Genomic DNA, 25944 nt, shown 5'->3' with positions numbered 1-25944 from the left:
GAGATCAGTGATGGTACAATTTCATACAATGTTGTGAGTGCCTAAATAAATACATTTTAAGAAATGAAATCTTAGAAGATTTGGCTGTCTCATGAGGTTTTGATCATCTCTATTTTTTAAAAAAATATTTGGAACCTTATTTATTTTAAATTAGATCCTTGGATGTCAGGTTCTATGTCATCAGTGGACCCAGGAGTTATGGGTATTGTTTATTATTGACAAGAATGAGCAGAAGTGAGGTTAGAATGACATGCGTTTATTGGTACCTAAAGATTACTTAACTTGTCTACTAATTAAACTTCCATATACCCCTGGGAGAAAAAATTAACAACTTTAGGCCACATTGGTATGTACACAGTTTTAAAGCTACTGGTTTACTACAGCCATGGCAAACATTAAATTGAAGTAGTTTGGCCTGTTGTGAAGGGGCGAGTTTATGCAGTATTATGCAGTCTCCCTGATCCAGTGCCTCCAAGTGTGTTGAATATCACCCCTATCATTCTTAGTGTGGCCATTCTATGCTGACAGGCAAGGATGGGAATTGTAGTTTAACATATCTCAGGAGCACCAGGTTTAGAAAGCTGGATTAAGACAGAAGAAATCCCTGGTTTCCTATCCCTCCTACTGGATAGGAGATTACTGGTTGGACCCCCATCTCTATCATGAACTCACCAGGTAGAGTCTCTCAATTTAAGTCCCCACCCACTCACCCACCCATTTGCAGTATGGAATTACTCACCTAACTTGCAGGTTTGGTATTATTATAAGTTTCTATTGGGTGTAAATTTCTCTGGACCATCCAAATGCATTTCATAAATGCCAGAAAAGACTGTGATAGGTTTTTCCACCTAGAAATCCATAGAGTTCCTAACATTTGTTGGAGCCCCAGTGTACGAACTGCCCTGAGTTCTAATTATTGTAACTTTGGGTCTTAAACATAAATATACTGAGCACTATCCAGTGTGGCATTATCCTAAATATACATCAGCCTCACAAAGCAGTCCAAACTAAGAAACCAATGCTATATAGGTCAGGACTACTTTTATTGTAACAACCAAGTCTGAATGGCTTCTCCCTTTCCTCCCTTTATCTTTGTGTGAACTAGGGAGGGATTGTCTGAGATGTTTTCTCACATTATTTTCTTGGCCTGGGCTCAAGCCCCATTTATCTTACCATTGCCTTGATATCAGCTCTTCCTCCTATCCGTCAAGACCATTTCCTTTGCCCTCTACCTTTCCTATATCTCCTTTCTACCTCTAACTACAATTTAGCGATATAAGCCAGTCTTCTCCTGTCTGGGTTCCTCCTGGCCTATTGTGACTAAAACACCCATGATTCCTAGATGGCATGGCCAATAGTGAGTTGCAAAGGCTTACGTGTTTATATCCTGTCTTTCTGCTGCAAAGGCACCATTCAGGGCAACTTAAATATTACTTAAATTATCTTTCATAAGAACAGCAATGTAAGATAATCAAGCAAAGAGTCAGGCAGGACCAGCTATTAAAAATAAAATAGAATCATAGAGTTGGACACGTGTCCCTGACAGAGAGCTACCCAGTCTTTGCTTGCACACACCCAGCCAAGGGGATCTCACCACATTTCTGGTTCACCAGCAAAACAGTGAAACTGCTTTTACTAGTAGGATTTTTTTCTAATATTCCTCCAGAATCTGCCATCAGATAATTCAAATCCATTAGTCCCTGTAGGGTACTCCTCAACAATAGAGAAAATAAGAGCTTTGGGGCTGATCCAGGCTTAATTATACCTAGGGAAACCCAACTTTAAAAAATAAAGCATAAATCAATCATGATTCACTTAAATCTCAAGCCTGGATCCAAGACAATTTCTGGGCTCACATACTGCATTAAGCTATGGTTTGTTTGTAAACCATAGCCCAGCTAGGTTAATACATCACAATGCCTTAAATCATGGTTTACTAACCATAGAGCTTGGGTTTATACATGATAATCTGAAACCAAACCAAACATATTAAGGTTAAATGGAGTATGTGACCATCTAACAAAAGTCTGCTGTAATGAAATGGTTTGCGATATATTATGAAATCTTCCCTTAATTTTTAAAATGTTGTCTAACTAAGGACAGGGAAGTTAATCTATTCAATCTGGTTTGGATCCTGGCTTAATCTTTGAGTTCAATAGATACTGCAGCTATGTCTGAGAAAATTTGTACAATGCAGATTGTACATATTGTCTCTCCTTCACATCCAACAATCTGCTAGATTCATATTCATTTTATGCATATTTAAATAAAGAGGTTCCGCCCAAAAGCTTTTTAAAAAAATCAACATTGCTCAACCAACAAGCTTTACAACAGCTCCTCTTCAGTCTGTTTAGTAAGTGCGATAAAAGAGCTTTAACCACCCAGCTAAAATTAATCAGTGAAAGGGTGAACTCCCCCCTTGGGAAGAAGAGTGTAAAGTTGGAATAAGATAACCAAGAAGTTTTTGCTCCACCAAATATATTTCTATTGATAGAGCATGCAGAGCAAGGCTGCTGAGGAAGAACAGAGTAGGAAAGTGTAATCTGCACAGATCTGAATGGCCCATGGAGGGCAGCAAAATGTTTGCAGTCCAGATATGGTCTGTGTGTGGGGAGGCAATGCTTCCAAACTATGTTAGGTTATCAGCAATACTCAGTTCTTTGGGTGTCCTGTTTAAAAATAATACTGGTTAGAGCTGATCAGACATAAAAGTTGCAGTCTAACATATAAAGAGGGTAGAAATACTGGAGTACAACATGGATTTATTGCTTCACATTGGCACACCAGTTCACAGATGAAGAACATGAACTGGAACCACTGTCAGAAAAGGGCTAAGGAGTATAGGGTGCAAATGTAACAAAATGGGTGATGGTTCTACCATGTGATTGCCTGGCTGTAGTATCACCTTCTGGCAACAAAGGTTCCTTTTCATTGGTTGGACATTATTTGTGCTGTGTTAGTAATGTCTGCAGTGCCACCTGCTGGCACAAGCAGGTTTCACATTTAATCCTCAGACATTAGTTATTTATTCTTTGTGTGGGTTTGGAGGCTGAGCAGACGGAGGTCTGATTTATTCTTAGATGAGAAGCTTCCAAGGAATATGCCGCCTAGAGTCACATACAAGTGAGATAGGCAGCTTTATACATTTAATAAATAAATAATAAAATAAAATAAAATAATAAAAATAAAAATAAAAATAAAAATAAAAATAAAAATATTAGGGTTGTAGGCTATGGCGGGCAATTGAAATAAAATCCCAGAACAAGGCAGAGTCAAACCCCTTCTGTTCCATACTGGTATAAAGGAAATGACATGGACATCAACTGTAAGGATCAAAATTGACTTGAGGGCCCCTTTACCTTCTATTTCTGGAGGGTGCAATGGCCCAGGTTTGTCCCATAAACATTTTCACCCTCCAGTTTAAAGTCGGTCTTCCTAATGGTGTTTTCTTTATTCCCCTTCCATTAGTGCAAATGAGGAACCTGTGAACCCTCCATCGCAGAGACTTAATAAACAGGTAGGAAAAATCTTCCCACCCAAACTTTAGTTTGATTATTCGGTAAGCCACATGTGCCTAAGCACATTTTGAGTTTCTTCGCTTACACATTGTGCAGATCTTGAGGTTAGAACGCCCATTTTCACCATAGTGATGTCTCATGTCTTAAAACGTCATTCAGCTATCCCTGTGGCTGCATTCATTACATCATTAGTGTGGAAATGGCCAATTACTACGTCCCAACCTTTATTTCTTGCATTTCAGTCCCACCCTTCCTTCAATGGGCACTTGCATAAGGTTGTTCCATAACCCACAACTTTATGCTGAGATCAGTGTCCTTCTCACATACACACAGTAATCTTTAGGGGTAGAATTAATCCCTGTTTATCCACAGTTTTAATCCCTGTTTATCATCCTACATTATTGCAACATCTAGCCTCAATTAGATCATAACTACCTTCTGTCTCTTTGCATAGACCTAGGGTTGAGATTGCTAATCTGAACAAATTAATCTCATAAGAGAAGATTGCAGGCATCATTCATATTGCCAAGCCCTTATTTGCAGACTTTGCACCAGCACCATTTTTCAAACATTTATTTCTCAACCACATGACCTGCATTTGATCAGTCACAATTAATTATAGTTTATGACTAATGGGATTGACTGCAAAGTAATCTTGATCCATCTGCTTCCTCTGTGAAGTCTTTCTGAATGACCTTAATCTCAGAGGAACTATGTTGTAGTATTGGAGAACATCTTGTGTAGTCTCACAATCCTTTTTAACACATAATGGGGAAATAACCCTTCATTAAGCCATCTAAAGAGCACAATTTGTGTAAACTTTTGAGAGCTTCAGATCTCTTCATCAGGCAAGATATTACAAAAAGAAGATGGGGTGGGTGGGGGAGAGACTTTGACTTTGAAGCCATAAAGCCTGTGCGATCCAAGTCTGAGATGTTTCACATAGGTTCTAGATTTTGCTGTGATGCAAGAAATAGTACTTCCCATTTTTAAAACTATAAAATCCACCAGCACCAAATCCTCTCTCCATCTTTCACTGAAACACATAGGGTCCTAATCTCCCAATCACATTTATCCGAACTCCTGCATAATGTCCAGGAGAGAGTTAATAGTAAACATCCTTTGATACTCCCTAATAAATGCAGCCAATAGTTCAGATCATCCAACTATGGGTGTATGTGTGTGTGCGTGTATTTGATCATGCGTATACTGCAGCCTTATGCCATTTCCACTGTGAAATAAAGGAAGGCATGTGGGTAGAAAGTGGTGTCTCCTACCTCCACCCCTTATTATGTCATCTAATCGTGGGTGGGTGTGTCAATATTTTCCGCTTCCTTGTATTCGAAAAGAACCTGTATGTTGGATCTATGTAGCTTAAACTAGGGATAGGCACAATAGGTGAGCAATCTCCACCATCTCACCCAGGCCCATTTTTGGTTTCTCTGTAAATCATACCAGCAACATTCAAAGTTCAGCAGCAAACCACCAAGATATAGTGGTGCAAGCTTGCTTGCTTTCCCTCCTTCCCTCTGTATAAAGATAAGCAACCAGCAGCCTTCATAGAACTGTTTTACAGAACAACCTTCCCAACCTCCAAAAACTCTACCAAATCTGGTAGCATCCGCAACACCCCATCCCCCCACAAAAATCCAAATCCAGCCAAAAAATGTGCTTTTCCACCTTAGTTTTAAAATTGCACATCACGGCTTGGAAGACACACGGGTTAGGTATGTAACTACGTTACATTGCATTGCCCACGGGTTTTCTTCTTTACAGAGGACCTTGTAAACTCTGTCCTTGCCTAAAAATCTCACTCTTCTATAGTTTGCAACTCAAGTTGATTAGCAAATTAGCAAAGCCGCTCTAGCCTTGCCACACAAAGAAATGCATGCCCTCCTCCCACAGCAGGCCTCACTCACTTTCAGTGCCTAATTCTTATATCTGACAGTTCCAACATTCAAGCTGCAAAGCAACAAGCCGCCGGATCTGTGCTGGCTTGTTGAAAAAGGCTCTTGCACATCTGCAGTTGGAGAGGAATAATACCTGGTCTTGCTATGACATAAGCAAATGAAATCATAGTATTTTCTTTAACTTCTAGTTTGAGATGCAATGTTCTGTCTCCCTGCTAGTGATATCCTTACCAGATCAGCTTAATAAACAACTTCTTGTTTGTTTCCTTCTTTGCTACCAACTGGAATTCTGACTGGTAAGTTATTTGAAGGATCTTCACCACCTTATCCAACAGTGCTGCTTCAGCTGCAAACATACCTTGCATACTTATGAGGAAGAATCTTTGGTTACGGAATGGAATCTTCTAGAGTTTATTATTGTCACCTGTTTTTAAATCAGTAACTCTGTAATGGGATTATGTTATATAAACCCTGCCAGCTGAGCTCAAGAAAGCAGGATGTTATTGAAAATGTTAGCGAGAAGTTAAGATTTCTTACCATTTATCATATTAGCACTCTTTAGATACTAGTTTCATTCAGACGACGGGTGCTCCAGGTGTTTTTGTCATGCCTCAGCTTCCTTCTCTAATCAGTAACATGCCTATGTGCTTTTAAAGTTATTGATGCAAGAAAAAAAGGAGATAAACATTATATTTCTTGGATTTCATCGAGAATGACTGTCAAATATGGTCAGATATAAAATACAGGATATCAGATATTGACCCCAAATACAGGAATTGGATATACATCATCAGAATCCATGGTGGAGGGTTTTCAGTGCAATTCTAAACACATTTATGCAAAAGCAGATTTCACTGAGGACACACAGAACTGCAGCCTAAAGCAAAGTCAGATTTCTTGCAGTTGTAATAAACATTACCTCAGAGAAATGTTAAAGCTCCATTACTTGTTATCAAATGCTGAGATTCCCTTGGTAATGGCTGACATTGAAAAAATAGGCATTATCCTGGTTAGATGTCAAAGATACCATCTCAGTCCTCATTGGGGCTATTTAACAGCCCTTAATAAAAGTTGTCCATGAAATAATTATGAAGCATCTTTGCCATATCTGGGACAAGTCATTTCTACTTTTCTGTGCCACATTTCAGATTGTTATTTCAGTGTGCCAGGGTACTGGAGAGAGATTACCAATTCAGTCTCTTCAGCTAATTTTGGTCTGCCTTCCAATGATTGGGCTGAAATGTAACTCTTCCTAGTTGAATTAGACACTGACTTCACATATGTGTTCCTCTGTGCTGGGTGGATTTCACATCTGGAATACATACTGAGTTTACACAACACTATCTTTGTGTTATACAGTTTTATGGAAACCAGATTAATGAACACAATTGTTGAGTTCACATAATAAGTTATGCCCAGACAAACAAACAAAAGAAATCATATTATGAGTTAATATGATGTCTTGGTTCACACACCATATTAAGAGAATGGCTGAGATGCCACAACACACTGAACCACAAACTATCAAACTCATTTTAACGTACTGTAGTTCAGTATGTGAGGCAAATCTACCCAATGAGTAGTAATTCTCAGCAGAACTGGTGGGGGTATAGAGCAGGTAACTAGAATACATAATAATATTTATGTAATCTTAATGTTTTTCCACAAAACTACCTGGCAAATTCCTATATACCACATTATTACATACATGTATTTTACACAATATATCTGAAGAGTGATACATATCCGTTAGTCTATGGAAGAATTCCAGCTGATACAATAAGGCCAAATACAATCCATATTACTTATTATGACTTACTATGAAACTGAATAATTTAGTTCTCCATAGGTTTCGTTAGCCATCCAAGTAGGGCTAATGTTTGTGCAGCCCAAAATAATTCAAGGCTCATGAAAGATGGGTGGTGTTGGCTCTGCCCTATTCATTGCTGTTCATAACTGTGTAGTTTCACTAGGCATAGCTTGGCTATCAAAATCTGGATGACCACTAGATGGTAACAAAGAGATACCTAAAACTTTAACTGATTTAATGGTTGCAGATTTTCACGGCCCTCGTATAATATGTCTACTTTCACCACATTTTCTTTTGTCTTCTTAATTGGAAATGAAAAAATGCCCAATATCATTTGGGATGACAAGAGCATATCTGATCATTTATATTTTAATAAACATTAACTTGAGTTGAAAGTAATTATTATCATTGCTTTCATTATCTTTATTCTTATTTGTATTTATTTTTGCCCTCCCACTACCTCCTCCTTCCTCTTCTTTTCTTCTTCTTTAAATTTCTAACCTTGATGGTTAGGAAGAAAACCATGATAATGTGATTATGGCTTACTTCATATGTTTTGAAAAACCAGTAACTATATTAAAAAAAATCTTTTTCACCAACTCATAATTTTAGAGGCACCATCCCTGGATTTTTAGCTTGTGGGATTGGCAGTAGTACAGTAGATTGGTTTTACATATTGGCTGCTTTGTTTGTTTGGAAACATGCCCATGGTTGCAAGCCTCTCTGAAACTACTCATTTACTCCTCCTCCCAGTATTGTTCATTTGTGAGTAGGCCTAAATTATGGTATCTTTTCACACTTTGCAATCATAAGGGACTGGTTTGTTCTTAAGTTTTGATTCAGAACCATCCCTCACATCTCTCTCTTTTTTTCAGGCAACCATTATGAATTATATTTGTGTGCAAGTGGACACACATTAACAAACACAGAAGCATCCACACACATGCCACTGTACATGTTCTCATAAATATAGGTCAAAAATGCCAAATAAACCAGTGATTTATAAATTCTGCCTTCGGAATAAATTAAACATTAATTTTGCTTTTTTGGACCAATGATTCGTATATTCATGCATTTTTTTAAATAATAAAGGCTAGATAAATACACCAAAGGCAGGAATGTTGGGAACATATAGCTAGTGAGAAGAAAATTGTCACAGCAGAGCAAGATTTACAGAATCTTGTACTGATTTTAACTTCTGGTTTGAGAAGGAAGGAAGGAAGGAAGGAAGGAAGGAAGGAAGGAAGGAAGGAAGGAAGGAAGGAAGGAAGGAAGGAAGGAAGGAAGGAAGGAAGGAAGGAAGGGTTTTAGTGGGTCCCAATATACCAAGGTCAGCTCAGGTATCAATGGCCTATTCACTGATGTCCTGATCCCCTGCCACTCTCTAAGTGGTCCTTTGTCCCCACATAACTGTGGTGTTCTGAACCTCTGCTTGAACACTAATTCTTAGTGCCCCTTTATACTTGCTATCAAACACTTTGAAGCAGAGGTTCCAGAGGTAGAACGTTTGATATCCATAGCATGTGCTTAATTACAGAGGTCCATCCCACATATGATAATGCAGTAAAAGCCCACATTTCCTCTTTGAGTATTGTACAGCAAGTTGGAAAAAAACCTGTAGAGCTTTCCAATAAATGCCCATATCTGTCATCAGGACTTCCTTCCTATGGTCAATACCAAAAAAAAGGGAAGCAGAAGTTTATTAATACAGAAGTACCCTATTTGTAGGAGGACATGGATAGCATTTGCTATGTAGCCTACTTATCATACTCTGAAGTTATATAATTCAATGTAGAGACCATTTTATCATCAAGATACTGCATTTCCATCACTTTTACAGCCTGTGTTTCCTCCTGCAGCCACCCATCTGCTGGAGCAGAAGCTGAGGAAGAAATTGAAAGAAACTACACTGGAAGCAAAGCCTAAAAAATCCAGAGTGAAAAAACAGGAAAAATCAAGCCCTGCAGAAGAAGCCAACAGTGTTCCAACTGAGAGTAAGGAGAGCAGCAATCGTTCACTGTCATACCAGAAGTATAGATATTGGTCCATGAAGAGGACTCAGAGCTGTTATCTTCTTTTTGGCAGCAGACAGGCGTAGAATCACTGAGATTTCAGGTCATCATGCTGGCAATTAGCCTGTGGGGAAGGGTGACAGGGGAAAGATGGCTTAGCCACACTCAGTGAAGTAACCTCCAGACTTCCTCATTTTCTCCCAAGTTTCTGAAAAACTGACATTTTAGTACATAGACAAAATGTTTCTTTTCATCAGAGCATTTGACAGATGAAAGTTGGATTGCTGATATTTTAATTTTTAAATTTACTAATTAATTAGTATTTATTAACTGCACAGGTTAGATTCATATGCCACCTTTCCTCTAGAACAGCGTTTTTCAACCTCTGCAACTTTAAGATGGTTGAGTGTTTCTCAGCCTTTAAGACCCATGCTGGCTGGGGAATTCTGGGAGTTGAAGTCCACACATCTTAAAATTGCTAAGGTTGAGAAACACTGGACTAGTCCAACACTTTAGCCACTATACATATTGGTTCTCCATGAAGTATTTTATTTAATGAGCTAACAAATATTTTATGATAATAAAATACATTTTTGTGCAAGTTAATTGCAAAGTGCAATAAACACACGATTGTATCTGCCAGATAAAAAGATCAGTGTATACATTTAGCACATAAAGGAAAAAGAAACATAAATAGCCAGATCAAGAGCCTCTATATAGCTCTGTACAATCATACCACCAGGAGGTATAGACATGATGGCAACCTTACAAATTTACTTGTTGATTGTTTGAATTCTTTCATTCTTATTAGGTCAATGTGGAATGGAATGCAGAAGAAAAATCAGATCTATTTAATATCTAAGGAAACCCAGCATCTGTATGACATTTAGGGAAAAGATCATTTAAATTTTGTAGGTGAAAAGATGGAACTTTCAGCCAGCTATCTGCTACTGTCTCATCTAAGTAGAAAACAAGATGGGACAATGGCAGAAAAGAAGATCCATATGTCAGAATTAGGTTCCAGCTGAATCCCTGTAGAGTAGGGAAGAGGCCATTTAAAGAGTAGGAGCGGCTGAACTTCTCCCCTGCCAATGAGTTTACACTGCCCCAAGAACTGAGATGTTTCTAGTTTTACTGGTAAAATGCTAAGACCAGAAGTAAACTCTGCCCAAAGGAAAGAGTACTTACAGAAAGGTATTTTCAGTGTGTAAATCTTGATGGGAATGGCCTTCTACCTGCTAGTGTAGTATTTTAGATCGCCTAATTTTATAGGAATCTCTTCTGAATCAAGTTAGAAAATGTTGCTTTCCTGTCTAGTGTGGCCTTAAGGGTGATCAGCTCCCTATACTGCAGATACCGTATTCTGGTCAGATTCATCCAGAAGAGGGCAGACGCACATTAGGCAGGGCACATGCAAAATATCCTCTAGCAGCTGGGACATCACCATCTTTTTGTCCCAATAATCAACACTGCTCAAGAGAAGCACAGGGCAATCCCATCTGATCCCAAAAGACAAGGTGTTTGCTGCTTTTCCAAAGCCAGCCCATTCTTCAAAGCCTTCCCATTGTCTGCCTGTGTTATACCTCATCCTTCATTTCTCAAATACCTGTCTTGACCCTAGTGTCTCTTCCTAAGCTGTTATCAGAAAAGTGAGAAAAAATAAAAAGGAGAAGCCACAAGAACATGGTGAGAAAGACACATATGCCAAATTCATTAAGGATCCCAGAAAAGAGAAGGAAAGGCCTTCTTCTCATTTCAGCGTGAGGAAGACACCAAAAAAGAAACACGGTAAGGCACCACCAGCTCCTGCATTCTGTGTTTCAAGAAAGGACATTTCTATAGAGCAGCCCCATCTCCCACTTCAAACCCTCTGCAGGAGTTTCAAGCCGTCGCATGAGTGTCGTCACTGCTGAATGTCTAGTCTGACCATTGGCCAACTGAAGGGTATACACACACATACACAGGCACCTAGGCAGAACTACATCCCTTCCATTGCCCTGTTTGCTTTCTTGTGGCAAAAAAAAAAAAAAGCAGATGCTACCATTGTTCACTGTTTGGAGGAGAGGACAGCAAACCTGGCCCTTTCTACAGCCAGGGAAAACAAGGAGGAATCATGCCACAGCATGATGGTGGCTTAGCTGCAGGAAGAAGGAAGGAATTTCCAGGAAATGGGTATTGGGATGAGGTGGGAGTTCTTGTCAATAGGAAAATGCTCACCCTACAGCTGCAGAGAAAATGCTTGGTGTCATGAATTTCTATACAGATGTAGTAATAATCCAACCCTACTCCCCTTTGGTTGGGTCTGTTTCTTTTGAACAAATTATGTTCTTCCAGTCCTGTGTTCCAATCAAGAGCCCCATCCCAGCAGGTTTCAGTAATACCAACAATGTCATATTTGTTCTTCACCTCGCGCATGACTTCCTCTTCTCCCTATTTGTTCCCCATACTCTGCACATTTGTATACAGTGTTTTTCAAACTTGGCAACCTGAAGATGTGTGGACTTCAACTCCCAGAATTATGCTGGCTGGGGAATTCTGGGAGTTGAAGTCCACACATCTTCAGATTGCCAAGTTTGAAAAACACTGGTGTACAGGCAAAACATTTTTTTTCCAGCTGTAGATTTCTCTTTATCAAAGAAACTCATCACAAATGTGGAAACTGCACTTTTCCAACATCATGTTTGTTTTGGAATATTTAAAGATGTTAATTTAATCTCCAACCTGATGAAACTGACAAATCCTGAAAGTATAGCATTTCCCCAATCATAGGTGTCTGCAGGGTGTGGTCAAAAAAGTCAAAATGGCAGCCAGGACAGTGTGATCACAGATAAAAAACAGGTGGAGCACATAAAAAACAGGCTGAGCATCAACCACACCATTGTGGCCATCATCTTGTGTGTTTTGACCACACCCTGTGGACATCCCTGCCCTAATCTATCCAGTAGCATAAGTGGAGGGAATGTATCATGCAAATGAGATAAATTTAATTGTGCACACTTCGCAGAAGCCTGTGAATAAATCCTTCATCATTATAATAATAGCTACTGACAGACAGAATAGGAACATTCTTAGCTCCAAAACTAAAATAATCTATTTGTATGTAATATTTTACCTCTGTTTTTTTCCATTTCAATAGCTTTGAAACCATCGCTTCTTCTATTTTCCCTCTGTTAACCTCTACTTATTCAAACCTCAAACTTTTAGCGGATTCTGAAGATGAAGTGGAAGAGGATGAAGAGGAGGAGTTTGAAAGTGATCTACCAAAAATACCCAAAAGAAAGATCCTCAGAGATATTCCATTGGTCAAAAGTAAGGGGAGGAAGGCCAAAAATAAAGGTGAGTTTGAATTTCAGAGGCCACTTATGGACCATAGACAAGTTGGTTTAGATGTGGTTTCCATGCGTTTTCTGTAGTTCTCTGAGGGATACTAAAACTGTTCCCAAAAAACTTTTGGGAAACCATACCCATAAGCTGCTACCTGTGGTATAGATATATCCAGAACCAAAAGCTTGTTTCTGTTTTCCAGTGCTTGGAAGGAGCATGTTTTTAAAACTGGTTGAAGCTATTTTTAACTATTGCAGAATTCACTTTTTAAACTGCTACTCTGCAAAGTTAGTTAGGAAAAAAGAGCGGAACATTTTTATCACACAAGAGGACACCAGCAAATCCAATGTTGTGAGTAGGCCTAAGATTCCACACATCATGGGAAGAGATTCACAACAGCAAACACTGAGCAGATGTAAAATAAGCAATCTCTTTCCTCCCCTACAACTAAAAGCATAACTTCCTCTCTCCCATCACCTAAATAATGTTTATTTATTTAGCCACATTTATATCTTATGCAACCTACTCCTTGTGACTCCATTTGGCTTACGATATATAAAACTATAGCATATGAAAATGAAATTAAAAGTGATTAATAAATACAATGACTAACTACTGTTCATAAAAGCTATTGCTACACTTACAAAGACCTTTCTGCTCGAATGCCCTTGGGGAGAAAACATGTTTCTGAATGCTGCTCCCAAAGAAGGGGACTACTCCTGAAGCAGTAATGCAGTTGAGCCCCAATCCCCAATTTCCTTCAGGGTGGACACCCAATGCATTCTCTCTCTGTTAGACGGTGCAAGGTGAACAGATTGTACTTGGAGAACATGGCCTGAAATGTAACGAGGGTCCATGCTGTACTGGCCCAGAAAGCTACTGACAACCAACACAGCCCGTGCAACAGATGTGCAGGATTAACTCCGCTCAGCAAGCAGGCAGACACACACACACACTCTACCCGCCGCAGTTTCTGAGCTACTTTACATGAAGCAAATTGCAATCTTCTGGGAGATGACAAGGGCATGAGTCACAGTCTTCAGCACCTCATATGTAGTATAACCTTAATAATAGAAGAAGACTTCAATTAAAAATGTTATTGTTCTTCCCGATACATACTAATGACTGTAATGATACTTGATTGCATAGTGATATCACTCAGATCTTTCATGCAAAATACCAGTGATAAATCATTTTCTGTTTGAAAAACTGCTTTGTTATTTGGGTGAGGGGGAAATGAACAAATGGAAGATTGCAAAGAGGAGTAAATGATAAAGTGTATGACTTAACAAATGGAAACAAACAAACAAACAAAAATGGTTGTATATCTGTAAAACTAAGAGGAAGGGGAGGAGATAACAGGATTGAATGAAAGTGGTCTGAGTTTGTGGAATGGAATTAATTAATACCTACAGGAAAGTGAAGGTATAAGTTTAATTACGAATGAAAGGCCTAAAAGGTATGTCAGAAAGTACCTAGTTTGTTGTGACTGTGCATGAAAGTAGGAATCAATAGATTGGAAATACCTGAATATTACGTTCCAGTGAATGATGATATTGGAAGAACCAAAGATGAGTTTTGTAGCAATTATGCAACTTTCTGAACGAATGCTATCTGGGGGTGGGGTGGAGGAAATATATTCTGTTAGGTGACATGAATGAGAGAGCACAGATAAAATGATTAGATAGTTCAGAGACCCAAGAATGAATGAGAATCGTGTCTGTGGAATATCTGCATAAAGAAAGGTCTGCCTGTTTCAAATATGTGTATCTGTAGAAAAGGAAGGAATATAAATTTTAAAGTGTGATTGATTTGATTGTTTATGATGAAGGATTGAGAGAATTAATGAAGGATGTAAGAGTGATGAGAGCTCTGGATGTGAGAGATGATTTGTTGGTAGTGTCAGGAGAGGATCTTGTGAACAAAGAACACCGAAGAAAAAAAGAAGTGAAATGAACTAGAATGAAAGTTAAAAGATGTATGAATGCTGGATTTTAAAAAATTGGTAAATACATTAATCTCCCAACAGGATCAATGGAAAGTGGGCATAAGAGGAAGGGAAAGCAGCTTGGAACAGAGTGAAAATAATTATACTACACGGTGCCGTAGAAGTGTGTAGAGTTATAGTGATGGACAATATGAAAAAAGATGCTTGGTGGAATTAGAAAGTGAAAGAAGCTGTGGATGAGGAAAATGCCTGTAACAGAATGATAGTTAAAAATGAGAACAAGAAAAAGGAACAAGATTATTTAATATGTATATAGAGAAGGTAATTGCAAAGAATTTAATCAAAGAGATAAATAACAAAATGCAGAGCCATTTTGATGGAAAAAAGATTGTTCCAGAAGTAGGTGAAGAGGATTAAACAAGAACTCTCCAACAGAGTGTATGACATTAAAAATAAAAGTGATAAAATTATTTGGGATGAAACTGAAGTGAAGGAATGCTGGAAGGAATATTTTAGAGATGTATTGGGATGATTGTGATACAGTATGTCTAAAGAGTGGAATTGAAACCAATACGTCTTTGTAACTAAGGAAAAAAAAGAAAATACCTAAACACTGTGAGAATGTTGAGAAATTATAAGACTGAAAATGTGCTGGTGTAATTGGGGAAATGTTAAATTATGGAGGTGGTTTGCTTATGAAGTGGCTATGTGGCTCGTTTGATGTATTTGTGAAGCCTGGACTTGTGCTTGAAAATTGACTGTTGTTCCGCTGCACAAAGAGTGAAGAGTGTAGCAAGAGTGACCGTAATAGCTACAGGGGGACATCTTTCTTTCTTTCTTTCTCTTTCTTTCTTTCTCTTTCTTTCTTTCTTTCTTTCTTTCTTTCTTTCTTTCTTTCTTTCTTTCTTTCTTTCTTTCTTTCTTCTGCCTTCTCTCTCTCTTTTCTTCAAATACCATATTCTCTCAATCAGTATTTTCAGGGTTCTTCAACAACCAGCAAATTCTGATTGATGTGAAATGACATGATAGCAAGACTAAAAGAATTATCATGAATGTATCATGGCCTAGTATCCTACTTGTAAATCTCTTAATATTTGTTATGCGTCTTTGATAGATACTAAGCCCAGATCAAACAAAGCTTATAATGGTATAGCATGATATATAAATTCAGGTCTCAGTTCATCCAATTCCTATTCTCATTCTTTCACCTTGGACAGGGAACAAAGCTGAAGCTGATGTCAAGGCAGGAACTACAAAGACACTAGAAAAGGATTCAACATCTGTGTTTCAAGTGAATGAGGATAACAAAGGCAAAAATGTCAAAATCAAAGGTGAAAGGTTTTACATCTACAATATATTTGCATTGTTGTCCCTGCAGGCCCATTGTCCGTAAAATGCATCTCTCTGATAATGTGATAATGATACTGAGGTTCACATGATAATGTGGACCATTCAGGATACTAGCTAATGATAATGAGGCAGAGAAGGAATCATAATTGGATTGATGATTATGTGCATGATTCTGTGTACGTATGTATGAGAGAAAGAATCTGGGGGAAGGTAGTAGATGTGACTGCATTTTAAGTGTGTGTGAATAGAAGAACGGGTTGGTGCAATATATGGGAGGATGGGCGAGGAGGATATGGTGCCGTACCTGTGTGTATCCCCTAATAGGCCAGGTATGACTCCACTGACTTCAGCCAAACCCAGTGGCATGCAGCATCTGGTGTATCGTTGCATGCTGCCTTTAGTGGTAAACAGACTGCCCCCAACTGCCTTAGGAAGGTTTACTCATGCAATCCATGGAGCACATTTGTTTCCTATCTTGTTTGATATAAGTGCATGAAAGGTTCAAAATTACTCTGGAGCTACAGAGAAGTAAGCATAAGCAATTCTTAGGATTTATCATGATGCCAATTTTTGGGTCTTGCACAGTCTGAATCCAACATTAAATGACATTACTTGGCTCAGTCCCCTTTTCTGAGGATTCAGGGGAAACTTGGCAATATCTGTTAGGAGATCATGTATTATTAAAAAGAATACAATCGGACCAATTTCTCCCTGGATAAGAACTTTTCACTTAATAACTGTAGATATGAAAAATAGTGAGACAGAAGATGATTCCGGTTCCAATGCCAAGTCAACAACACTGGAGAAGAAGAAGAGTGCAGTGGCAATGTTTCAGGCTGGAGGAGAAGGCCTCAAGGAGAAGAAAGCTAAAAAGAAAGGTAGGTGCAGTATTTGCTGATAGAAACACGGAAAGAAGATATATTCACTTATTCACACAGACTTCACAGTCAGAATGCTTAGTACTGAGGTGCCATCACTGAGAATTTTGAATCATCATGCTCATATTGGAATGGACTTACTGCTAAGATACACATCCTGTCCTTCTCTCTTCCATTCCTATAGACCAGGGTTCCTCAACCTTGGCAACTTTAAGACTTGCTGGCTGGGGAATTCTGGAAGTTGAAGTCCACCCGTCTTAAAGTTGCGAAGGTTCAGGAACCCTGCTATAGAGTATGGTCCTTGAATCAATGGAAATTGTATTACCTTACTTTAAAATGATTCTCAAGACATATTATTCCAATCTCCATTTAGTTGATTATACTATACCATGTTTCTAACTAAGGTTTTATCTGGTATTGTATTTATTATTTGTCTCCTGTTTGTTATATACTGTGTATTTTTGTATTTGAAATATATTGTAATTCACTTGCTTAAGTTGCTTATCATAAAAAAAAAAAAAACAGGCTGAAAAGCTATTAGATAAAGGCTGTTCCCCCCAGATCAATGACAAAAATATTTGCTTTTCCATCAGTGGCAGAGTGGGACAAAGAAGTCCTGAGACTGCTAACAAAGGCTAATCTATATGTTGCTATCAACTGTATAACCATCAGATGGTCACTAAATTCTTTTTTCTACAGCTCCCCCCAAAGCCATTGAAAATGACAGTGAAGAAGATGTAGCCCATAAGAACTCCAACAGGAAAGGAAAAGCGAAGAAATCCAAAAAGGTAACCAGTGAGGAATTCCTATAGGATGATGCCATCCCACTTGGCATATTAAAGCTGAAAACAATGGGAGAAATTAGGATTCCTGCCTGTCCATTCACATTCCCAGCTTCCCTAGTTTATGTCTCTAACTTCTTCACATGGGATCGGAACAGACCATTCTCTTTTCACCCAGGATAGAGGATTGACTGAATTTCCGTTCCTGAACTAAGAAGCCAATGAGGAGTTTCCGAACTGAGAATGGGGAACGGAATTTAAAACTTTGCCAATCTTATAACAGGAAAATGTCCAGCAGTATTTATTTATTTAAATAAACGGATTGGTACCCTGTTAGGGATTATTAGGCAAACATCTCCAGATAGGCTGTTATGACCAGGCTGTTTGCAAAACATTTGGCAGATAAAATCCACTCAGAGTTAGTTGTCTTATGGGCAGAATCTAATGAGATGACTTGGCCATTGTCTTGAAATATCATCTGGGATTTGCTCAAGTTGTGGGCTCTGAGAAATGTGAACAGGGTTCTCTGTAATATGAATGCTCCATGAGTTGGATTCATGGCCCTCCAGCAAGGGCTGTTTGGATTCAAGAGGCAGTTAATGCTTCTTGGGGGAGGAGGGAACCACCTTGAAGGAGGGCAAGATTCACCCCTCATAAGGTCGTCCTCTTGTGATCCAGCTGTATTGGATAACTTCCATCTAGTCTCCACTGCCTTTTTTGGAGAAAGTTATTGAAAAGATGGTGGGGTAAATTGCCAAAAGTCCTGGATGAAGCGGATCACCTGGACCTTTTCTAGTTTGGTTTCAAACCTAGGCATGGGACTCAAACTGCATTGGTCGCTCTTATGAATGACCTGAGGTGGGACCCAGAGAGAGGAAGGAACGGAGTGTAGCCCTCCTGATCCTACTAGATCTTTCAGTGACATTCAGTGCCAATGACTATGTGGTCCCCTTCTGACCCTATGAGGGTCAGGGATGTGAGACACAATATTACAGTGCTTCTGCTTCTTCCTGAGTAGGTGGTTCCAGCTGGTGGTGGTAAGGGATGATAGGTAGTGCTGTTGGGCATGCCTATGTAAGTTTCTTTAGGGTCTGGCTCATTTAATCATCACATTTGACAGTAATATAAAACTGCTGAGACAGATTATCCATTGTCTGGGGTGAAGTATCATCATTATGCAGATGATACTCAGCTACCCTGAACTCCAGAAAATGCTGTGGAGGTCCTGGTCTGGAGGCTGTCACAGACTGAATGGGATGAAACAGGCTCAGGTTAAATCCCAGAAGCACACAAGAGTTATTTGTCTAGAAACCATGTGGTTCAATGTTAGCTCCAAGTTTGGCTCTGGATTGGACCACACTCCTCCTGAAGAGGAGGTCTGTGATCTGGAGGTTCTGCTGGTCACTTAGCTCCTCCTAGAACAGCAGGTATAGGCCATGGCAAGAAGGGCTTTTTGCCCAACTTTGGGTGATTCACCAGTTGTAACTTTACTTGCAGCAGGATGCCTTGGCAAATGTCACTTATGCCCTCATCATCTGTGTTTGGATACTGCACTAGACTCCATTTGGAGCTAACTCTGAAAACTACTTGGCAACATCAATTGGCACAGAAAGAGCAGACCATCTGCTGAGGGGTATCAGCAGGGGCCTACACCTATATCACAGGCACTGCATTGATAGCCAATTTATTTCCAGCTTTAATTCAAGGTGCTGGTTATTAGTCAAGTCCTAGTTGCTCACAGGAACATGTTATCTGACTAGAGTCTACCCACCCTGTACATGTGAGCAGGGATGAAGAAACTCATCCTCTAGGAGGCAAGGGGAATGGAGATCCAGAAGCACATTTTCTCTGTGGTGGCCTTAGTCTTCTGCAACAGCTTGCCTCCCAAGTCAGACTGGTACCCTCTCTGTTCAGTTTCTGCAAGATTGTCATAGCTGACCTCTTCTGTCAAGACTTTGGGAGTAAGGATAATCTGAGTGCTGCTGTCATTTTTATGCTGGTTTTAGCTGTTTGATTTTGTTGATTATTTATGAATTAATTACAGGTAGTCCTCACTTACCGACTGCTTTGTTCAGTGACTGTTCAAAGTTACGACAGTAGGTTTTATGTAGGTTTATGACCAGTCCTCGAACTTGCAGCTGTCACAGCATCCCCGTAGTCATGTGACTGTGATTTGGGGTTTTGCAACTGGCGTGCATTTATGACAGTCGCAGCAACCCACAGTCATGTGATTGCCATTTGAGATCTTCACAGCCAGCTTCTGACAAGAAAAGCCAGTGGGGAAGCTGGCAGGAATTCGCAAGTTGTGGTCATGTGACATCTCGCTTAACAACCTGTGGTGATTCACTTAATGACCACAGCAGAACTGACGTAAATCTGGCACAGTCATGTGACATTTCACTTTACGACTGCATCACTTAGCGACAGAGTTGCCAGTCCCAATTGCGGTCGGTAAGTGAGGACTACCTGTATACGTGAATGTTGTTTCTTATGTATTGGAATCAGCCCTGATACTTTGTTACAACAGCATATAATTTTTTAAAATAAATGACTAATTAAATAAGTGATTAATCCTAGCCCCTGTCTCCATTCCACTCTCTCTCACACTTATGGAACTCAGCACTTTGTCATCATCTGCTTTCAGGACTTCACACACCAGAGAGAGCAGAAAGCACTTTTCAGGAACCAGCTTTTGGATACTGTGGGACCTACTATGTCAGAAAGAACAACAATAAACTAAGACACAGATGGTTGGGAAGTGATACATAAAATATCATCACTGCAATTTTCAAAACAAACAATGCTGGTCTTTTAGTGGCCATGCTGGAATGCTTAAGATAAACGATTTTGTAAGCAACTTCCTCTCTCTTTCTTGGTACTGGACTACAGAAAGAAGAAAAACCACCTTCTCCAGTCATTGAAGAGGACAATCTGGAGGATTTTGTGCTGCAGCCAGCTCCTCATGGAATGACCATCAAGTGTCGGCTCACTCGAGACAAAAAAGGGATGGATCGTGGTCTCTACCCTACCTATTACCTTCATCTTGATAATGACAAAAAGGTGCGTGACTAAAGGGAGCAGTCTTGCCTTTGTGAGTGTGTAAAGATTGCCTTGTATGTTTATATTTAATATATAATTCATGCTCGCTGTCTACCAGGCACCAAGGGCAATGTACAGTATGAATAGAGGAGTAAAGCCTATGCAACAAAAATAATCCAGATGATAAAGTGTGAAAGGGCATTAAAATTACAGAGCAGTGAAACCATGCAATATTGAGACCCTGATGGCACAGAATGGCCTTTATTTTAAAGCAAGTGATGGTGTCGGGTTTTTTTCTCTGTCTTTGGAGGGAGAGAACCTCAGTGAGGGGGCTGCTGTGAAAAACCCTGCTTTGAATCACATCGGTCCTCTCTCTCTGGGACCTAGGCCGTGAGATAGACAGGAAAACCTCTGATTCTATTCAGACATTACAGAAAGGCTCACAAGAAAGAAGCTGTCCTTTAAACAGTTCACTGTAATGAAATCACACAGGGATAGATAAATGGGTTGCTAAATATATCTCCTCTGAGAGAGATCAAATGGCAGCCTGTTTCAATAGGCCAAACAAGAAATGGTGTTAACTGTGAGAATGTAATCAATGTGTGTAAATCATAGGAAATGGGACATGAAGATTATTTTTTTTCCTGCCACAGTCTTAGCAAAAAAAAAAAAAAAAACCCTTAGGAGCAGCTGTTTTGCATGCCAACAGACGGCTTCCTGGAAGAGCAAATTGGGAGCCTCTGTTGAAACACAAATAGGAGATTCAAAGGGTATTTTTGTCTAGACACCCCTATAAAAGATATCTAGAACCTAACTTATGAGAGAGTTCTAGGAACGTTGTGATAATGAATATACTAATGCAGGTTTCTCAAACTGTGGGTTGAGTTGGTGAGCAACTTTCAGTGGCAAAATCAAAGCCAGAGATTACTTTTGGCAGCACCTGGCAAAGCAGGTTTATGAAGGTAAAGCAGAGAGCAAAGGCTGAGTGAGTTTTGCCAGGCCTCCAGTTTTGCCTGGACAAGCCTGACTTGTGCAGTCGAAATGGAGCATTGTCAAAACTTGCTCCCATTTTGCCTGGCCAAGTCCACAGCAGGCAGTTGTGGTACTGCACAGTTTGAAAATGTTAAATAAATTATGTAATTAAATATTAATGTAATTATTAAAAAGATATTGGATATTTGGTTATTGTCCTACTCTGTGAACCCCTGTGAAATATATACATACCCCTATGAAATCATTTGTTCTATTCATGTGGGGGTTGCACAGATTAATTTATCCTTCTAGGAGGTTGTAGTATCGCAAGTACTGTGATCCCCAAACTGTCTAGCTGAGATGATCAATGATTGGATGTGGCAGCAGGTATTTCTGGACAGTTACTGTGCAAAGATAAATCACTATGGATCTGAAAATTGTAAGTTCAAAGGGTATCTGAAGCAGCAAAGGGAGGGGAGACAAAATGGTGGGCTCAACTGTGCATCGAAGCATCATCCCTTTCTATATTTGTCAACCTCATATGGAGGTTGGAAGGAGTGGAGCTTTGATCAATGGTTTTCCCCACCTATTTGGTCCTCTTGGATCCCACTTTCTGGACACCCCTGTTTTGAAAAAGTGTGGGGAGGACTAAAGTCTTCATCCCCAAGCTTCCATGCTCAGCCATAGAATCCAGCAGATCAGGCAGGGATAATGCTGAGCAACAGGGAGGATGGGACGCCAGCAACAAACCCAGCTGTTTCCTGCAGCCCGACTTTAACCAGAGGTGGTGCTTGTTATTATTGTTGTTGTTGTTGTTATTATTATTTATGACCACCCATTCCAAAAGATTCCTTGCCCCCCTTGGGTGATACATGCAGCTAGAGAGAGCATAACAGCATGAGTGCGGAAAGGGATTAATGTATCTTTGGAGGAAAGGATGATGCAAACTGTCTTGAAGAAGATGGTGGCACATTCCCCTCCTCAAAAAGCAATATCTTGGCCCAGCAAGTATCCTATTACAATTATAGGCCAGAGAGAGACTGGGGTAAATCCAACCGTTTCTTGGTAAGGTTGTTGAGATGATTGGACTCCAACTTCTAAGGATCCTGGATGAGATGGATTATCTGGACCCCTTTCATTTTGGGTCAGGGCTGGACAGGGGACTGAAACCACACCGGTCACTCTTGTGGATGACCTGCAGCTGGACTTGGGGGGAAGGTGATGGGGCACCTCTCCTTGTTTTATCAGAGTATTTAATACCACTCAGTATTTGATACCATTAATTATGGCATCTTTTGGGCTGTGTGAAGTTTGGGATTGGAGGCAGTATTCTGCAATGGTGCTGCTTCTTCAAGAACAGGCAGTTCCAGCTGGTATTGCTGAAGGAAGAGTGTTTGAGCTTCTGAGTATGCCCGTGTAGAGTGCCCAAGGGTTTGGCCCTCCTCCCTACATGAAACTGCTGAGGAAGATTATCCATTGGTTTGGGGACAGTATCATCAATTTGCTGATGACAGCTGTGTTTACAGCTCTACCTCAGACCAAGCAATTGATGTGGTGGAAGTCCTGACCCAGTGCCTGGAGGCTGTGACAGACTAGATGGGGTAAATCAGACTGAGATGAATCCCAACAAGAAGGAGTTACTGTTAGTACAGAAACATTCTAGTTTCATGGATCTTCTATCAATTGCTTCAGACAGGTTTGAATTTCCCTGAAAGAATTAATGTGTAATTTGGGGTTCTCCTGAACTAATAGCTTCCGCTGTAACAGATGGTGGAAGCTGTGACTAGGACAGCATTTCACCAGTTTCAGTGGCTCCACCAGTTGTGCTTGTTCCAGGACTGGGTTGTTGAAAACAGTGACATGCCCTTGTCATCTCTCAGTTAGACTACTGTAATTCCCTTTACAGAGGGCTGTCCTTGGAGGTGATCTGGAAGCTGCAGTTAGCTCAGAACAGTAATTAGTTCAGCACAATAACAGAAGCTTTACAGATGTTACACTGGTTGTCTGTAGGCTTCTGGGCCCAACTCAAGGTGCTGATTGCTACCTATAAAGCCTTTTACTTCAGTTTCAGTTCCCTGCTCTTGTAGTCTTTGGGATCAGCAGCACCATTGCAATGCTCCTTCCAACTTGCTGCATATGGTCTCACCAGGAGAGGATGCTGGACTATAAGATTTTGTATGATCTCGGTTTAAATCATTGTTCAAAACTTTAATCATAATAATGAAACTGAAGGAAGTTATATTATTTTTTATTTAAAAAACCAGTAGCCTGATTTTTTAAAGATCTTTTTATGATTTATTTATAATTAGATATAATTTCAATGTCTCTTTTTTTTCTTCTGTTCCTCCCTTTCTGCCCCTGCATAGTAGTTTAGGGATTTATCTTCCTTCCTTCCTTCCTTCCTTCCTTCCTTCCTTCCTTCCTTCCTTCCTTCCTTCCATCCATCCATCCATCCATCATCTATCATCTCTCTCTCTATTTCTCTATCTCTATATAATATTTAAGCATGTAATATTTTATTATATACTTTAAAGACAAAACATAACGTGTGTGTGTGTGTGTGTGTGTGTGTACATGGCTGGCTGAGGAATTCTGGGAGCTGAAGTCCACACATGTTCAAGTTGCCAAGGTTGAGAAACACTGGTGTATACTATAACTAATGTTTTCCAAAAAATGTTATTTGTAATGTTTTTAAAGTTTCATATATCATTTTTTTACAAAGAGAGGATGCTGTGGGTGCCCATGCCTAGAGAGATAAGGGAATGGGAATGATATGCCTGGTGACAATTTGGGAGAGCAGCTTTCCCCTGGAGGTCAGGACAGCCCCCACCCTTTTGTTTTCTAGGAAACTGGCAAAGACTGTCCTCCATAAGCCATTGGGTGAGGAAGATTTTAACTGAGGACAGCAATGGGTATTATCTTAAAGTTGGATTGATTTTTGAATGGATTTGTAATGCATATGTTTTGTAAGACGTCTAGAATTGAACAAGTAGGTGGCATACAAATAATTGTAATAAATAAATAAATGGGCTGGAGAGTGGAAACATCCCAAGGACACTATGGATGTTAGATTGTGTAATAGTCAGAGACTTCAGTTAGTAAATTAAGATGCTTTGATTTCCCATATCAGTTCTGTGCCTTTCTGATCTCCTTTTTTTACCTAGGTTTTCTTATTGGCTGGTCGAAAGCGAAAAAAGAGCAAGACATCTAATTACCTGCTTTCCACTGATCCTACTGACTTGAGCCGAGATGGGGAGAACTTCATTGGAAAGTTGAGGTTAGGGTTATTTCATCAAAGTGATTTTGAAAAATCTGAGATATTCTGCAAGGAACAGTTCCAACGTATTTCCCTGTAAATACAGCTTGGCAGACAAAAACAATGTACCGTGGATATTTGAGAACATCTTGGAAAAGAAGTACAACAGATTATGAAAAATGTGTACAATCTGTAGTACTTTAACAGTGTTCTATGTAATTTTTTTCCTTTACTTAGTCTTTCAGAAAGTATGCAGCAGTTAGTGTATGCACTCTTAAGCTACTGTTGTGAAAGCAAAATATCACACCCATCTTTCTTACTATCTGCAATAGAAGGAACATTCACAATACTGTGTCTCATTGGCAAGTCAATTCAGGGGCATTTTAGAATACTTAGGTATGGCCTCCCCCCCCCCAAACAGTCTTGCACTCTGGCTCTAAGGGTTTAAATTGGCAGATACATGCTGCCTGTGCCATTAAAAAGTCCTTCTGTGCACCACAGAGGTGGGATGCACAAATTAAAGCTTTTATTTACTGATGCAACAATTCTTAAGACAGATAATCAAGCAGATTAAGAATGTAAATTAAAGTTGGTCCTGAACCAACTAGAAACAAATCTATACTACAAACCAGATCATATCACAGTTTTTTGCTGGAACAAAGCAATAAATGCCACCCCACCAATCACTCGTTTGAGGCAGAAAACCTCACAAGCAACATTTCTTCTTCATCTCAGACGTTGTAATTGCAGTCATAATAATTGTATTGCCCTTTCACACCATCCTAAGTTAACTGCCTAAAGTGATCTCCAACTTTACCAAATGTTCTAGTCAACCTGTTAACAGATTTGATAAGCAATCTAAGAAATTTAATAAATGTTACATTTCTAGAACTGTCATTTGGAAAGGGAATGTTATGGATTCTTAACAGTTTTCAACAACTTCAAAAAAACTACAGTTCCCAGGATGCTCTTTGGGAAGCAGTAGTTCAGCCTTCTCTAGTCTAGTGCCCTCCAGATGTGTTGGGATTCCGAAGTTGAGTATTCCCATGCAACATGGCTATGGCTTCCAGCTGTGGAAGGCTGTCAGATGTTATAAATGTGATGTTACTTCATAATGAACCTTGCAGGTTCAATATGTAAATATT

The 25944-nt window shown here is 39.6% G+C and overlaps 1 protein-coding gene across 1 annotated transcript in view; it reads left to right on the top strand.

The window, feature by feature from the left end:
• Positions 1 to 25944, top strand: part of TULP1 (TUB like protein 1) — a 48658-nt gene that overhangs the window by 4777 nt on the left and 17937 nt on the right. The window contains exons 2-9 of the mRNA XM_025165645.2: positions 9098 to 9232; positions 10886 to 11038; positions 12455 to 12586; positions 15740 to 15853; positions 16616 to 16750; positions 17450 to 17538; positions 20422 to 20592; positions 24708 to 24820. Of these exons, the coding sequence (XP_025021413.1) occupies positions 9098 to 9232; positions 10886 to 11038; positions 12455 to 12586; positions 15740 to 15853; positions 16616 to 16750; positions 17450 to 17538; positions 20422 to 20592; positions 24708 to 24820 (1042 nt within the window). The remainder of the gene's footprint in view (positions 1 to 9097; positions 9233 to 10885; positions 11039 to 12454; positions 12587 to 15739; positions 15854 to 16615; positions 16751 to 17449; positions 17539 to 20421; positions 20593 to 24707; positions 24821 to 25944) is intronic.

The sequence above is a fragment of the Python bivittatus genome, unplaced genomic scaffold, assembly GCF_059951505.1.
Source record: "Python bivittatus isolate LINGU-HERP-01145 unplaced genomic scaffold, Pbiv_v1 ctg000700_np1212, whole genome shotgun sequence".
NCBI lineage: Eukaryota > Metazoa > Chordata > Lepidosauria > Squamata > Pythonidae > Python > Python bivittatus.
Note: the sequence above shows the minus strand (reverse complement) of the source record. Positions and strands in the feature narration are given on the sequence as shown.